Source organism: Pelobates fuscus, chromosome 3 (genome assembly GCF_036172605.1).
Source record: "Pelobates fuscus isolate aPelFus1 chromosome 3, aPelFus1.pri, whole genome shotgun sequence".
Lineage (NCBI taxonomy): Eukaryota > Metazoa > Chordata > Amphibia > Anura > Pelobatidae > Pelobates > Pelobates fuscus.
Genome location: NC_086319.1, coordinates 153,294,460 through 153,311,303, shown reverse-complemented (window position 1 = coordinate 153,311,303; position 16,844 = coordinate 153,294,460). Strand labels below are relative to the sequence as shown.

Genomic DNA, 16,844 nt, shown 5'->3' with positions numbered 1-16,844 from the left:
GACGACAGACAGATAGCTTAAACAATTGATGTAAGCAGCTTGTTATACAATTTTTTAATACCACACCTGGGCTTCTGCGCAAGCCACATAACTGCACTGTTCATTTATGTCTGTCATTGAAAAATAAAGAATCATAAAAAAAAAAAAAAATGAAGCTGATTATTATCCAAATTAAGTCTAGACATACACTCTAACGTTAGGGAAATGTATGTCAACGATGCTAAGGCATGTCACTGTCAACCATCGCTGTACATGCATAGGACAGTGTTCTTGCATGAACAGAAATGGCCAGAAAGCAGGAGTCAAGTCATCGGGTCATGCATTCATTCCCATCCATTATGTAATTTACATCATCCCATTCTATCCCTTAATATTTTTTTTTTGTTAAAGAGACAAAATGTATTTTCTAGGGCAGGGGTCAGCAACCTAAGGCCAAGCATGTCATGTGAGGTACCTGTGCACGGAACCTAAGGATGCCGGAAACAAACAGGGTCTGGCCTATCAAGAGTCCCAGTGGGACTGAGCGATGATTGCAGGTGGTGAGGAACAATCCTCAATTACATTGCAGCACTTAGAGGAAGTGATCCCAGCACTTGTGAACGGGAATGTGCACTGGAGTACAGAAGACCACAACAGCTATTGCAGCTCCTACACAGCTCACATTCATATGTATCATACACAATACCGCAAACTACTCATGGACATATACACTATAACATCCCACAGACGCACAAATAACACAGTAACATAATAACTGCGGTACCCCAAAAAATCACAAACAGAATACGACAACATACACAATTCAATTTAAAAACATAGGACTGGCACGCCAATGGACTTCAAGATCTAGTTTTGTCACAATACTACTAAAAGGTTGTCTACCCCTGTTCTAGGGTATACAAGGAACATATAATTCCATCCTTACTTTACTGCCTTGGTTCTCCTCACTGTTTCTACGGCAACATAACTAATCTGGCAAATTGAAAAAAATGGAAAATCAAGCCTAATATTTGACCATGTAACTTTAAAAAACACTATAAAACCTGTGCATGGGGGATACTGTTATACTCGGGAGACTTTGCTGAACACAAATAATAGTGTTTTTAAAACAGTAAAATGTATAACAAAAATGATATCATCAGTGAAAGTGCAAAAAACATCACTTTCACTGACAATATTATCGCTGTGATATGTTTTACTGTTTTGACACTAATATTTGTGTTTAGCAAAGTCTCCTGAGTAAAACAGTACCCCCCTCATGTACAGGTTTTAGGGTGTCATGGAAAGTTAAAGGGTTAAATACAGTGCTAGCAAATTAAATCCTCTCTGAGTTGTCAGGCAGGTCCCTCAAATTGCAATCAATAAAATTACTTAATTATGCAAAAATACCATAAATATGCACGTAGAATTTTGAGATATATACATATTTATATATTTGAAGTCTACGTGCATATTTATGCAATTATTTGTGTATATGGATATGGATATATATGGATATATATATATATATATATATATATATATATAAATATATATATATCTATCATATCATTTTTATTTATTTATATATACATATATATATATATATATATATATATGTATATATCAAAATTAAGTTAGGATAAAATTACTTATATATATATAATTTTTGTATTTATTTATATTTACTTATTGTTTATATTTTATTATATATATATATATATGTATATATACTTTATTATTATATTTATATATATATATATATACATGTGTGTAATTTAATTATAAGTGTATTTTTTTTTTTTTTTTTGTCATGCAAGTAAATACGGTGAAGTCTGCATTGCCAACACAGCTTGAACAGACACATTCAAGTACATCAGAGTAAAACAGCAGTGTAGCATGAATAAGAGTGGCACATTTTGTTATATTGTGGTTCAAAATACAGCATAACATTTGATTCAACGCTAAGCCTGGTACGTTTCCATGTAGTGTATCGGGAGCCTGTGCGCGTTTACATGAGAGGCCGCGTTACAGTGGGTTAGTCTAGTGTTATTGGTTTCGCGGTGGAATAGAGTAAGTATGTGTGCTGCTTGGAAGCAAGGCTAGTTAGGGTGAGAGAACTTCTCCATTTGTGTGACATGTCATGGAACCAAAAGGTATATCATAACAGAGAACATAACATTACATTCTGGGATGTCATAACGAGTGATGACCTTGAGGGTGATAAGCACCCTCATGACATATTGTGGCTAAGTGTTAGTGCTATTCGTCGCCATTGAACAGGCACATCTATTTCAATCCTATGTAGTAGTGTAGAGCCTAAGTTGGTGTGTGCTGCTATATAGCGCCATGGCGCTAGTTGCAGACTGGTGTGAATTAAATGTTGGTGGCTCTCTGTGTGCATGTCCCCATATCCTAGGGGTGAGGGGGGGGGGGGGGTGTCGTTACCAGAGCAGTCAAGGGCGCCCCCGTGAGGGTCTCATCTCCGCCCCAGGGGACCAGTGTGTTTGTGTTTTCTAAATCATAACCAAACTAAATATAAACTGAAAATATACGTATTAAACATAGTCGAGAGGTAAAACAGGTCTGTACGGTTGGTACCGGACCACTAGATCGAGTAAAGGGAGCCGGTGAAGGGTCTCAGTTCATGTCTTTGGAGTTTTTGCCTTTCTGGGCCGGAAGATTGGAGCTTTGTCAGCTTTCGTCGGTTGAGGGTGAGGTTGTGTAGCCGTCGCGTTACTCTGGCTTGAGAGTCCCAAAAAGTCCAGTATACTTTGGCCATCCTGGGGGTTCGTGGCTTTGTGTTGTTCTCCATTTGCAGTCACCCACAAAGTTCTGGGGGTTGCCCATTTGTAGGTAATTCCAGCTGTATGTAGCTGTTTGGTAACCGTTTGCATGTCCCTGCGGAAGATTGGAGCTTTGTCAGCTTTCGTCGGTTGAGGGTGAGGTTGTGTAGCCGTCGCGTTACTCTGGCTTGAGAGTCCCAAAAAGTCCAGTATACTTTGGCCATCCTGGGGGTTCGTGGCTTTGTGTTGTTCTCCATTTGCAGTCACCCACAAAGTTCTGGGGGTTGCCCATTTGTAGGTAATTCCAGCTGTATGTAGCTGTTTGGTAACCGTTTGCATGTCCCTGCGCCAGAGGAGCGTGGCTCTGCTTAGGTCTTGGAAAAATGAAAGACGACATGATTCAAACTCCGATGGGGTCTTCCCCCGAAGTGCAGCCAATAGCCCTAGTTTATCTGTCATTGTTTGACATCTGAGTATAATGTCTCGTGGTGCTGTGTTGGGTGCCTGCGGTGACTTGGAGATTCTGTACACCCCATCAAATTGAAAAGATTTAGCCTGCTTTGTTGGCAGTATTTCTGTTACTAGGCGTCTAATGTAGTGGGGCAGTTCCTCCAGTGGCACAGATTCTAGTACCCCTCTGATCTTTATATTTTTTCGCCGGCTCCTGTCGTCCAGTAGGTGGACGTGGTTAGAGAGATTTTCCTGGACCGGTTTGTATTTGTTGGATCTTGTCGCCCATTGTGTGGATGCTGTGTTTCAAGTCTGTTATGTCCCCTTCCGTGGCTTGAGTGCGTGCGGTCACTGCCTGGACTTTTGTGGTGAGCGCTGCCAGATCCGCTTCCCACATTAGTTTAAGGTTGTGTTGGAGGCCTGCCAGCATGGTTTGGATATCCCCTTTCGTGGCAGGGGTACAGTCCTTTGGTGCCAGTGAGGGTTCTGGACCATGGGGGTCTGGTGAGGGGCTGTCATATGTGAGTTCTTCTTCCGAGGGCACCGGTAAGGCCCCACGGGGGGTGGGTGCCTGCGATACCCTGGGTGTTTGCAGCATTTGGCTGATGTCCAGCCGCGGTTTTGTGGCGGCCGGGGTCGGTTTTGGGGTTTTTCGTCCCATCTCACCTGCCCTAAGCTGGTATGACTGCAGGTCTCCAAAGGCAGAAATGTGCCACGGCCAGTCCCTCTCCTCTCGCTCTCCGTGTTGTCCGCCCGCGCGGTAGGCCTTACCGCCTCGTTTGCGAGTTTTCGTGCCGGGCGTTGAAAAGAACGGCATCAGCCTTAATGGAGGGGTGGTCTGTGTGCTGCGTTGCCTTTTGAGATCACCGGTTTCGTTGTGTGGACCCGATGTCAGCGGATTTTAGACGATTTTTATCGGAGCTCTGAGTAATGGCGTCTGCTCCGGTGCGGTGTTAGGCTCCGCCCCCCTATAAGTGTATTTTTATATTAATATATGTATATATTAATATAAAAATACACTTAGTATGGCATTATATATATATATATATATATATATATTTATATATATATATATATATATATTTATATATATATATATATATATATATTTATATATATATATATATATATATATATATATATATATATATCTCATATATACATATATTGTTTTTTTTATTTTCATTTTCCAGCAGCAGGGAGACTGCCAGACAGCACAGGCAGTCCCCCGGCAGGCAGATACTTGGAATATGTCACCTGTATATCTTACCAATGTTTCACAAATCACTTAAAAAGATCAGTTGTGTATTTTATGTTTACTTCCAACATATACAGGACAATATTCGTGTATCTGGGTACCACATTCTAGCCCATGGCATTCCCACGAATTTGCATATAGTACTTGTCACCAAACTGAAGGTAATTTCTACCCAACACTGTTGATAAGATATTCATCACAATTTTTTTTTTATCCTCATTCACAACCATTATCCAAATGGCTCCCATTGCCAATAGAGGTGTAAAGGCTCACAACATCAAAAGAGACTAAACTTGTATGATTCGAAGTAGAAAAATGTCTTGAATCTTTTGAAAACAAAATTAGTAGTATCCAATAGAAAAAAAAATCTGATATTATAACATGGCTTAAAAAAATGGTCCAGGAAGACCATTATTGGTCTTCCCAGAGGACCTACCATGGAGTTGTGTATCTTGGGTAAATATATCTTGTAGGGATAACCAGGTTATCTTTAAGTAAAACATTTTTTTTTTTTTTTGTCAATCTCTTTTTTATTGAGGCAGAAAATCATGAGGGTACAGAATAAGAAAGGGGAGACGTCGAGACGATAAGGTTTCATACAAGACAGGTTAAAGACAACGCAGTTTATATCATCTCTGAGTATTTGTTAGCCTCATTTTTTGTTAGGGAGAGTAAAGGACTGTCTATGAGTATACTGCAGGACTATTAAAGCAGTGCTGAGACAGTGCGTATAACAGTATGAGTGGCATAGATACATTTTACTGATTGTTAATTCAAGCTAGGACTAAACAATTGTTTAATTGCTGGTTGTTAAAATGTAAGGTAAACTGTGGATCATTAGAGTGAGTGTAAACAGGTTGATTACTAATTGCTAGCATCCGCTATGCTTATTGTAGAATATCTTTAAACATGAGTACTCTGTTAGCTAGGCCTGACCATTAACATAAAAACAGAACCAGTGGTTGGCACAAACGATATTAAGTAAAAAATGTTAAGTCTTATTGATCACCTCTTTGTGAAATGCATCATCCACAATATTTTTCATTTCCACGGATATTCCATTTGTTCGATCTCTATCCTGCAATGTATAGGTATTTACTTGTGATAAGTGTGTGTGACTTTCATTAACATAACCATCCATATCAAGAAGAACTTTGTCAGCCAGTTTAAAAATTATATTACAGTACTTGCATAAATATCTCAATGCTTTATATTCATCAGGTGCCAAGTCGGGAAGCTTTTGGTAAGGTGATTTTCCCTTGAAACCTTCTGTACATCGTTAGTTACCAATTAAATGAAAATTTGCTTTTATTTTCAAGCTAAATTGTTTCAAACCAACAATTTCAAACAAACAGGTCTCAAAACGTATTATATCAACATTTTGCTTTTAAAAATCTTTAAGTCTCAAGTTTCTAAAGAAATAAAAATAAATAAAGCTCAATGTCTAAACCCTTCACTCAACTTTTTGTATGTCTTACCTCCCATCAATAAGACTACTTTTGGACAAATTAACTACTAAGTTCTCTTTTGTGTGTATATATATATATATATATATATATATATATATATATATATATATATATATATATGTATATATATATATATGTATATATATATATATATATATATATATATATATATATATATATATGTATATATATATATATGTATATATATATATATATATATATATATATATATATATATATATATATATACACCGTATCTCACAGAAGTGAGTACACCCCTCACATTTTTGTAAAAAATTTATTATACCTTTTCATGTTTTCATGTGACATCGCTGAAGACACTCTGCTACAATGTAAAGTAGTAAGTGTACAGCCTGTATAACAGTGTAAATTTGCTGTCCCCTCAAAATAACTCAACACACAGCCATTAAGGTCTAAACTGCTGGCAACAAAAATGAGTACACCCCTAAGTGGAAATGTCCAAATTGGGCCCAAAGTGTGTTTGGGGTCGTTATCATGTTGGAATACTGTCCTGTGGCCCAATCTCCGAGGGCAGGGAATAATGCTCTGCTTCAGTATGTCACAGTACATGTTGGCATTAATGGTTCCCTCAATGAAGTGTAGCTGCCCAGTGCCGGCAGCACTCATGTAGGCCCAGAGCATGACACTCCCACCACCATGTTTGACTGTAAGCAAAATATTAACAGAAATGATCAATGGATATAAAGTCCAGAGGACACAATGAAGTCCCTATTCGAAATTATTAAACCTAGAATTTATTAGAATATATCATGAAGGGACTAACATACATGAAACTGTGTTTACCCTTAAAAAGAGCTGCTAAGCTCTGCAGTTGTATGGGGTAAGAAGGGTGGCAGGATAAGATGTGCTGTTTAAAAAAAAATGATATACCGTATATACTCGAGTATAAGCCGAGTTTTTCAGCCCATTTTTTGGGCTGAAAAACCCCAACTCGGCTTATACTCGAGTCAAGGTCTGTATTATGGCAATTTGCATTGCCATAATACAGACTGGGGGGAGAGGGGGGCTGGCAGAGCTGTAACTTACCTCTCCTGCAGCTCCTGTCAGCTCTCTCCTCCTCTGCGCCGTCCGGTCAGCACCTCGGTCAGCTCCCAGTGTAAATCTCGCGAGAGCCGCGGCTCTCGCGAGACTTACAGTGTAAGCTGACAGAAGGAGCTGCACGGACGGCGCAGAGGAGGAGAGAGCTGACAGGAGCTGCAGAACAGGTAAGTTACAGCTCTGCCAGCCCCCCTCTCCCCCCACTGAACTGCCACTGGACCACCAGGGAAGGAGAGCCCCCCTCCCTGCCATGTATCAAGCAGGGAGGGGGGACGAAAAAAAAAATATATAAATAAAATAATAATAAAAAAATAATAATAATAATAATTAAAAAAAAGAATTAATACTAACAAAAAAAAGGGGTATAAGGACCACTATGGGGAGGGGGGGGTATAAGGACCACTATGGGAGGGAGGGGGTGGGTTAAGGACCACTATGGGAGGGAGGGGGATATAAGGACCGCTATGGGAGGGAGGGGGGGTATAAGGACCACTATGGGAGGGAGGGGGGGATAAGGACCACTATGGGAGGGAGGGGGGGGATAAGGACCACTATGGGAGGGAGGGGGGGATAAGGACCACTATGGGAGGGAGGGGGGAGATAAGGACCACTATGGGAGGGAGGGGGGGGATAAGGACCACTATGGGAGGGAGGGGGGGGATAAGGACCACTATGGGAGGGAGGGGGGTATAAGGACCACTATGGGAGGGAGGGGGGTATAAGGACCACTATGGGAGGGAGGGGGGTATAAGGACCACTATGGGAGGGAGGGGGGGATAAGGACCACTATGGGAGGGAGGGGGGGATAAGGACCACTATGGGAGGGAGGGGGGGGATAAGGACCACTATGGGAGGGAGGGGGGGATAAGGACCACTATGGGAGGGAGGGGGGGGATAAGGACCACTATGGGAGGGAGGGGGGGGATAAGGACCACTATGGGAGGGAGGGGGGATAAGGACCACTATGGGAGGGAGGGAGGGGGGGGATAAGGACCACTATGGGAGGGAGGGGGGGGATAAGGACCACTATGGGAGGGGGTGGGATAAGGACCACTATGGGAGGGAGGGGGGGTATAAGGACCACTATGGGAGGGAGGGGGGGGTATAAGGACCACTATGGGAGGGAGGGGGGGGGGTATATGGACCACTATGGGAGGGATGGGGGGGGATAAGGAACACTATGGGAGGGAGAAGGGGGATAAGGACCACTATGAGAGGGAGGGGGTGGGATAAGAACCACTATGGGAGGGGAGGGGGAAGTAAGGACCACTAGGGGAGGGGAGGGTAAGGACCACTAGGGGAGGGGTGAGTCAGGACCACTGGGGGGGGGGTGAAGGAACACGGGGGTGGGGAGGTAAGGACCACTGAGGGAGGAGGAGGGGAAGTCAGGACATATGGGGGGGGGAGGGGGCGGCAAAAAAAATTTTGCCTACCGCGGCAAATATCCTTGCACCGGCCCTGCACACACTGCATTCACACTCTGCATTCATACACACACACACTGCATTCATGCACACACACACTGCACTCATACACACACTGCACTCATACACACGCTGCACTCATACACACACGCTGCACTCATACGCACACACTGCATTCATTATACACACACTGTAAATAAATATTCAATTAATATATTTTTTTTTAGGATCTAATTTTATTTAGAAATTTACCAGTAGCTGCTGCATTTCCCACCCTAGTCTTATACTCGAGTCAATAAGTTTTCCCAGTTTTTTTGGATAAAATTAGGGGCCTCGGCTTATATTCGGGTCGGCTTATACTCGAGTATATACGGTAGATTTAATAGTTCTAGAGTACTTGTCAGAAAAACTGGAGTAGCTAAAATGAACAAATGCTACCACGAGAATAAGATGTATCATATATAGTTGAATACTGTAGCCAATAGCCCCAGGCATAATACTGTTAAGTACACTTAGATAGAAAAGGACTTTTAAATTGCCACAGTAGTGAAAGGAAGGATAATGTAGCCGCCCAATTTATCATAAAAAAAGCCTCTTTATAATACCACAGATGTAATAGCTAAGCCTTCAAGATTCTAACTAGAAAATGAATTGACTTCAAGGTCTCAAACTCAAAAATTACATCAAAAGAAGGCTAAAAGCTATTCTGTGGAAAAAATCTTCCAAGTCACATAATATCCAGATGCTCCATGCTGTCTAAAGAATACCCTTAGATGAACCCCATAAGAGAGAATATGTCCCTGGAAGAGTAGCTGGAACTACACTTACAAATAAACCATCAGTGCTATATAACTGTGCAGTGAATAAAAGAAAATTAAATGAAGCCTGCGTAAGTCTAAGTAACGGCTTCTAGGGATGTGGCCTTTGTTTAGCCTGTAGGATGAAAAAAACAAGAAAATACATATAATTGACATAACACCACATATTGACAAGGAATTTACAATTAGAGATCACTTAACATGTTACTCGAAGGGAGTGATATATGTACTGAAATGTCCTTGCAATTTGCTATATATAGGAAGAACCATCCAGTGTGTGAATATGAGGGTAGCAGAGCATGTGAGGAACATCAGGAAAGGGTTGGAGTCACATAGTATCTCCAATGACTTCAAGATGTTCCATAACCAAAATCCATTAAGCTATACTTCACCACTTACAGTTTCCTTTTCTTCTAGATTTTATCACCAGGTTTTGATGTTTATCCTGTTATTCAGGTTGTATATTATTTTCACCATCCTTAATATAATTTTCTTAGTAAATAATTTTGTTTATCTTTTTGTATGAGGTGTTTGCGACGTATACCTTTTTTAGGTTGGTCTTGTTTTTCACATTTGTGTTATATAGTGATACCTTTTGTGTTTATGACATTCTACTTGTGCTGACACAAAATGATTTCAGTTACAAAGATTTGGGCCCTTTTACATTGACAGGGTGTCATGCTCACTCACATTTCTGGCCGTGTTCATGCTTCCAGTCACAACTCCAGCAATTCGCTATAGCTCCACCCTCTTTGATGATGCGGCACGCGCACGCCAACGTCATGACGCTAAAAACTTTGTCGCGTGTGAGCTGAAATTATGACACCGATGACGCCACGGCCCGCCAAAATGTCCAGACTCAAACGTTTGGGGGGCGTGGCTTCCAATTTAAAGAGCCAACCTATAAAAGGCTGGTTCACACATAGGACTTTGCCTTGTTGTGGTTATTTTGTTAGTTCCCAACAGTGCTTTATATCTGTTTGTTTTATGTGGTATTTTGACTTTGGCTAACTGACTACTCTCCATTCTCCTATATTGATTCAGCTCACGTACCTCGACTATCCTAATTATCTGTTTTCCTGACTTGGCTTGTATACATCGTTTTTGTGATTTCTGGCTCCCTCGACCATGGCTTTTTCTTGACTATTCTCTAGCTGTCTAAAGTAGCGTCCGGCCACTCTATGTTCCGGTATACGTTTTTCTATTACATCCTACATGTTGGGTCTCATTGAAGTCCTGACACAGAGCATCCTGTAGCACCCAGAAAAATATGTATCTTGTTATAAAAAAAAGTGCCATCTTAGACTCTTGGTTTAAGAGCTGGGGATTTAGAAACATTATAACTAAATGTAGAGGCTTTAAGATATTGTGCAATATATGAATACATTTTGGACAGATAACACTCCAAAACAAATGAGTGGTATCACCTATGTCAAGAAAGTGTAAATGTGCTCTGCCATCTGCTGCATTTAAGAAGAGGTTTAGGTATTGTCATTGTATATATAGTCCGATACTGTTCTCCATCTATACTTCCTCCCTTGGTAAACTCATTAGCTCCTTTGGCTTCCAATATCATTTCTATGCGGATGACACACAAATCTATCTGTCTTCTCCTGCTCTCTCCCCGTCCATCTTGACTAGTGTCTCTGACTGCCTCTCTGCTATTTCTAACTGGATGGCTGCCCACTTCCTTAAACTCAACTTGACCAAAACTGAAATTCTGGTCTTTCCTCCCTCAAGTGTTGCTACTCCTGTGTCTGTCTCCCTCCAAGTCAACAGCGCTACCATCAGCTCCACCACGCAGGCTCGCTGCCTAGGTACTCTCTCTGACTCTGACCTCTGCTTCACGCCTCGTGTTCAGTCTTCCGCCAAATCCTGCTGCTTCCATCTCAAAAACATTGCACGTATCCGACCCTACTTAACGCCAGATGTGACTAAGGTGCTGGTCCATTCCACTGGCCTTTCTTGCCTTAACTACTGTAATCCTCAGTGGTCTTACGTGCTCCCAACTTGCTCCATTACAGTCCATAATGAATGCGGCGGCGAGGCTCATCTTCCTGTCCGCCTGCACCGCCCACGCCTCACCCTTCTGTCAGTCCCTACATTGGCTTCCTGTAAGATATAGGGCTCAATTTAATTTCTGGTTCTTGCTTGCAAATCTCTACATAATGCTGCTCCCACCTATATATCCTCCCAAATACACAAGTATATCCCGTCTAGGCCCTTACGCTCTGCTGAAGACTTACATCTATCTTCTGTCCGTACTCCCACCTCTGATGCTCGCCTTCAAGACTTCTCGAGGGCTGCACCATTCCTGTGGTACTCACTTCCCTCCTCCGTTAGATGCTCACAGTCTCCATTAAAAAAATCCTTAAAAACCCACTTCTTCATAAAAATTGATCAATTAAACTGTTAATAGCTCCCAACTGATTCCTCTCTTGCAACTCTCATTAGTCTGATACTATCCTTACCTTTTGTGTCACTTTACCCCACTCCCTCTAGCATGTAAGCTCATTGAGCAGGGCCCTCAACCCCTCTGTTCCTGTGTGTCCAACTTGTCTGGTTTCAACTACATGTTTGTTCGTCCACCCACTGTAAAGTGCTGCAGAATTTGTTAGCGCTATATAATTAATAACATAATAATAATAATAATAATATGGAACCAATAGGTAATAACAAAGGAATAAGATTGCAAAAGGTTACCAAGTCACACGTTGATGTACATTAAAATAGAACTGAGCAAATCAGTTTGTGAATCCACTGCATCTTGGGAGGTGATCAAGCTGTGGTTGCATAGGCCTAACATGAGGTCATTTTCTTAATATAATCTGCCTTGTGCTCTGTGCTCTTTTGGTCAGATTGATGACTTAGTTAAAATAACGGTGTTACTGATTTGACGTAACTAGAGACATTTAACTAGTGCAGAAGGTACATATGACTGTTTTGATAGACTGATTACTGCATGTCCTAACAGGGTTAGACTTAAACAGTTTAATCAAATCCTGTTCATAATGAACACCATTAAACACAATCATCGCAAAATGTTCATCTCATCTAGAGATTTTCTCATGCGTATTATAAAATTACATTCTATAGCACCAGAATTCACCTCCTTCTTTGCCATTTCCTTTTTACATTTAGCAGAAAGCCATTGGGTGTGCAGATTTCCCCCGGTGATGTGATTCACAATTATTTTCCTACATTACCTAAGCTTGACCTCTGCGCTAAATAAAAAAACAAAAAAAACAATGCTCCTGTACCAGAGTATAGAAAAATGAAGCGACTCACACCTGCGTCTCCAGTGTAACTCAGAATAATTTATTATTCATTTCTATTCTTAGGATAAAATTAAAACATCATACTTGAACATTTTAAGGATGTGACAAATATCAAGATAATGGTTTATTCTACATTCAAGGAATGTACACATTTACACATAAAAATTCCCACTCCGCAACAGTTTAAATATTGCATGATAAAGACATGCCCTTTGCTGTAGTTTAAGGTAATTTCCTAATTCATTGATATTTCTGAAAGCTTTACACAATTCCTCTACTCACATGGTGTGATTGCCAATTGTACTTTTTATTTTAGCAGCTGATATTTTAGAGATGACATGTTTGTTCTTTGGTATGTAGGCATTTTTATAAATTGACGTAACAATTCATAGTATAGAGAACCTTTCACAATTTTGTAAAATTAGCCACATTTAGAATACATCTGATTGTAAGATAATTTTTTTTCTTACAGCTGGTGATATCGCTTAGTGGATAGAATGCCTGCGACAGTATTTCCCTTTCGGCAGGATTTCCCATTAGGCAGAGTAGGCACCTGCCTACATTTGCCTGACCACTAAGGACGCCAGTTTTTAGCACTTAAATTGTGCCCCTTTAGGTTTAGGTTGGTGTGGAGTGATAAGTACCTGGAGCCTTAACCAGTGTCTTTTGTAATCCAGTCAGCCTTGATAGCAGAGCTGCAGGAACAGTTATAGAGGGTGTAAAATACATTCATGTCCCAGCTCCTCCAGTGCTGTGTGTGAGGCTGTACAGGAAGTAGAAAGAATCACTTCCCATCAGCCACTAACAGCCTCTCACACAGGAAATGCCTTGCAGGAGGAGCAGTATAACTCATTAAGGGCTGGACCTGCAAAATGTCATTATGTCACTGCAGTCTGGTCTGTACAGCCTTTGCAGTTCTTTACTTATCTGCCACCATTAAATACATGTGAAACTTTTGACTTTGAACTTAAAAGTTTGGTTTGTTATGGTGATTTTTTTTTTTAATGATTAGTCCTTAAGGGGTTAAGAGCCATAGTCTGTTATATAAAATAAGAATGTCCTAATTTAGAAAATATATAATTTATTTGCTGTTTCAACAGTTTTTCCTTTACTAGAGTTAAGTTTATATCTTGTGATGGATTTCAGAACCAAGATGGGTAATAGTAACATATTGACCATAGATGGGTAATCATAACATAAACCATAGATGGATAATGGTAACATATAGACCATAGATGGATAATGGTAACATGTAGACCATAGATGGATAATGAAAGCTTATAGACCATAGATGTAACATATAGATCATAGATAAGTAATGGAAGCATATAGACCATAGATGAGTAATAGTAACATATAGACCATAGTTGACTAATAGTAACATATAGACCATAGATGGGTAATAGTAACATATAGACCATAGATGGGTAATGGAAGCATATAGACCATAGTTGACTAATAGTAACATATAGACCATAGATGGGTAATAGTAACATATAGTCCATAGATGAGTAATGGAAGCATATAGACCATAGATGCGTAATAGTAACATATAGACCATAGTTAACTAATAGTAACATATAGACCATAGATGAGTAATAGTAACATATAGACCATAGATGGGTAATGAAAGCATATAGACCATAGATGAGTAATAGTAACATATAGACCATATATGAGCAATAGTAACATATAGACCATAGATAGGTAATGGTAACATATAGACCATAGATGAGTAATAGTAACATATAGATCATAGATGTGTAATACTAACATATAAACTAAACGTGGGTAATAGTAACTCAGGATGTACTTTATTATTATTTTTATATTCTCTGTTTTTACCTATATATATTGTGTGTGTGTTTTATATAAGCAGCATAACCTGAAAATCATACATACGTTTATTTCAATCTTTTGTTAAAGGAATACTCCCAGTAATGAGTGCTTTACAAAAATAATTTTCCACTCTCTGAAGAACTCACCCTACCACAGTGAATACACACTTAAATCTTAAATTCTTAAATCTTAAATTCCTCCATGTCTTAATTTTAGCATAAGGGATGTGTATCTTCAAGCCACTTGATTGGAGGGTCATAGTTGACTGATTGTTATAGTTGATTAAGGATACAACCATCTGAGTATTAGTCTGTGTGCAAAAATCACACCCTATTTGAGAATACTTAAAGGAACACTCTAAGCATCATAACTGCTATAACGCTGTGTAGAGGTTTTGATGCCTGGACTGCAAATGGTGTTTCCCCATTGTAAGGAGTCAAATCGTTTTACCTGTGGTCCACTCCCTTCATTGACAGCCAGAAGCTCTCTTCTCTCTTCACTGAGCTAAGCCCGGCAGTGCAGGTCTTAGCACATTAGCTGAGGGCCATCAGCTGATGCTGTCTTTCAGCCATAGTAGAGGTGGGGAGTGATGCACATTGGACCACTGGTAAGAAGTCAAACCATTCTTAAAATGTTTGACTCCTTAAAATAGGGTTTACAAGGGCTTTACAGGCATAATACCAACTGATGCATGCTGCAATGGTTATGTTGTTTGGAATTCTCCTCTAATCTGATTACAATATATTTTCCATTAACCTTTAATTTCATCCTTACATGATGTTATGTAATTTTTAGATGTATATTAACCATCTAATTTTTGATAGAAGTGTAATATCTTGGTGACATGATTCTTATCTAGAAATGTTTACATTTCAAACATTTCAACATAATCAAAGCATGTTAGGGGTTTGTCAGGAAGTATTGATGCCAAAAAAAACTCAAACCTGGAGTTTTGCCCTAAATTTAGAAATCCCATTATGAACTTGCTGCATTAGTGAATTATCACCTAACTTCTCTGATTATTTTATCATTTATTTCTTTATCTCCAACACATTCCTGTGTTCTGTTCACTCTTATCTTGCTGTAAACAATGGAACGTCTGAATCTAATAAGAATATGTCTGTAGAGATAAATGTAAATCAGTTTCCTGAAAGCTACTAAATCTCTCATCTGTTTTTCACCTTTCATCACATCCCATGTTTCAAGCATATTGTCTTCCTAGTCTGATCTTTCTGTTCTGTATTGATACTTAAAAAAATAATAAAAAAAAAATAGCAATTATATATCTGAATATCCTATCAACAGTTGACCTCTACAGAAAAGCTTTGTAGAAATGTTGGAATAAAATGAGGATAAATCCTTCCTGACACTTTTTTTTTTTTTTTTTAATAGAGGGAGTAAAAAAGACCCTTTTTCTATTATTGATGTCCATATAAACCACATTTCCAAACATGTTGAGCTAAAATTGATCAATAAAACAATACATTATCTCTTTTTTTCAGACAATCCATGTTGCCATTGTGTGTGCCGGTTACAACGCAAGCCGGGATGTTGTCACTCTGGTGAAATCGGTCTTGTTTCACAGGTAAAACATTCGGTTATTTTTTCTGTTCTTCTTGAAACACATTTTCCATTGTCCTTAACCAATATTAATAGTAGCCAAAAGTCATTTCTTAATCTGCCTGATATGACTATGTCTAAATAACTTATACATGAATCTGATCTAAACATTTGTGATTTACAAGTGAGAACATATACAATGTATGCTACAATATACATGCAGTTGTGCTCAAAAGTTTGGATACCATTGGAAAATGTTAATATATGTACCATTTTTAAAGAAAACATGAGTGAGCAGGCAAAATACATTTCTTTTATTTCGTATGGCATTCATATTCAATTGTAGGTTATAACAGAATGGCACAATCACAAAACATGGCAACAAATAAAAAAAAAATGAAATGATCCCTGTTCAAAAGTCTGCATACCCTTACTTCTTAATACTGTGTATTGCCATCTTTAGGATTAATGACAGTGTGCAATCTTTTGTAATAGTTGTCTATGAAGCCCCTAATTCTTGCAGGTGGTTTAGCTGCCCATTCACCCTGGCAAAATGCCTCCAGGTCATGCAACGTCTTTGGTCGTCTTGCATTAACTGCACATTTGAGATCTCCCCAGAGTGGCTCGATGATATTAAGGTCAGAAGACTGTGATGGCCACTCTAGAACCTTCACCATTTTCTGCTGTAACCACTGGAGAATCAACTTGACCTTGTGCTTAGGTCATTGTCATGCTGGAAAGTCCATGAGCATCCCATCCGCAGCCTTCTTGGAGAAGAATGCAAATTGTCTACCAGTATTTTCTAATAACATGCTGCCATCAATTTCCATCAATTGCCATCAATTTCCACAAGATCTTTAGAGTTCACACACCCAAAAACATCAGTGAGCTACCACCATGCTT

General features: G+C 39.6%; 1 protein-coding gene across 2 annotated transcripts in view; it reads left to right on the top strand.

Moving 5' to 3' along the window:
- The window catches only part of LARGE1 (LARGE xylosyl- and glucuronyltransferase 1), a 641,175-nt gene that overhangs the window by 330,509 nt on the left and 293,822 nt on the right, over positions 1 to 16,844 (top strand). For both annotated transcript variants that reach the window (XM_063447549.1, XM_063447551.1), the window contains exon 4: positions 15,884 to 15,966. In XM_063447549.1, coding sequence (XP_063303619.1) covers positions 15,884 to 15,966 — 83 coding nt within the window. The remainder of the gene's footprint in view (positions 1 to 15,883; positions 15,967 to 16,844) is intronic.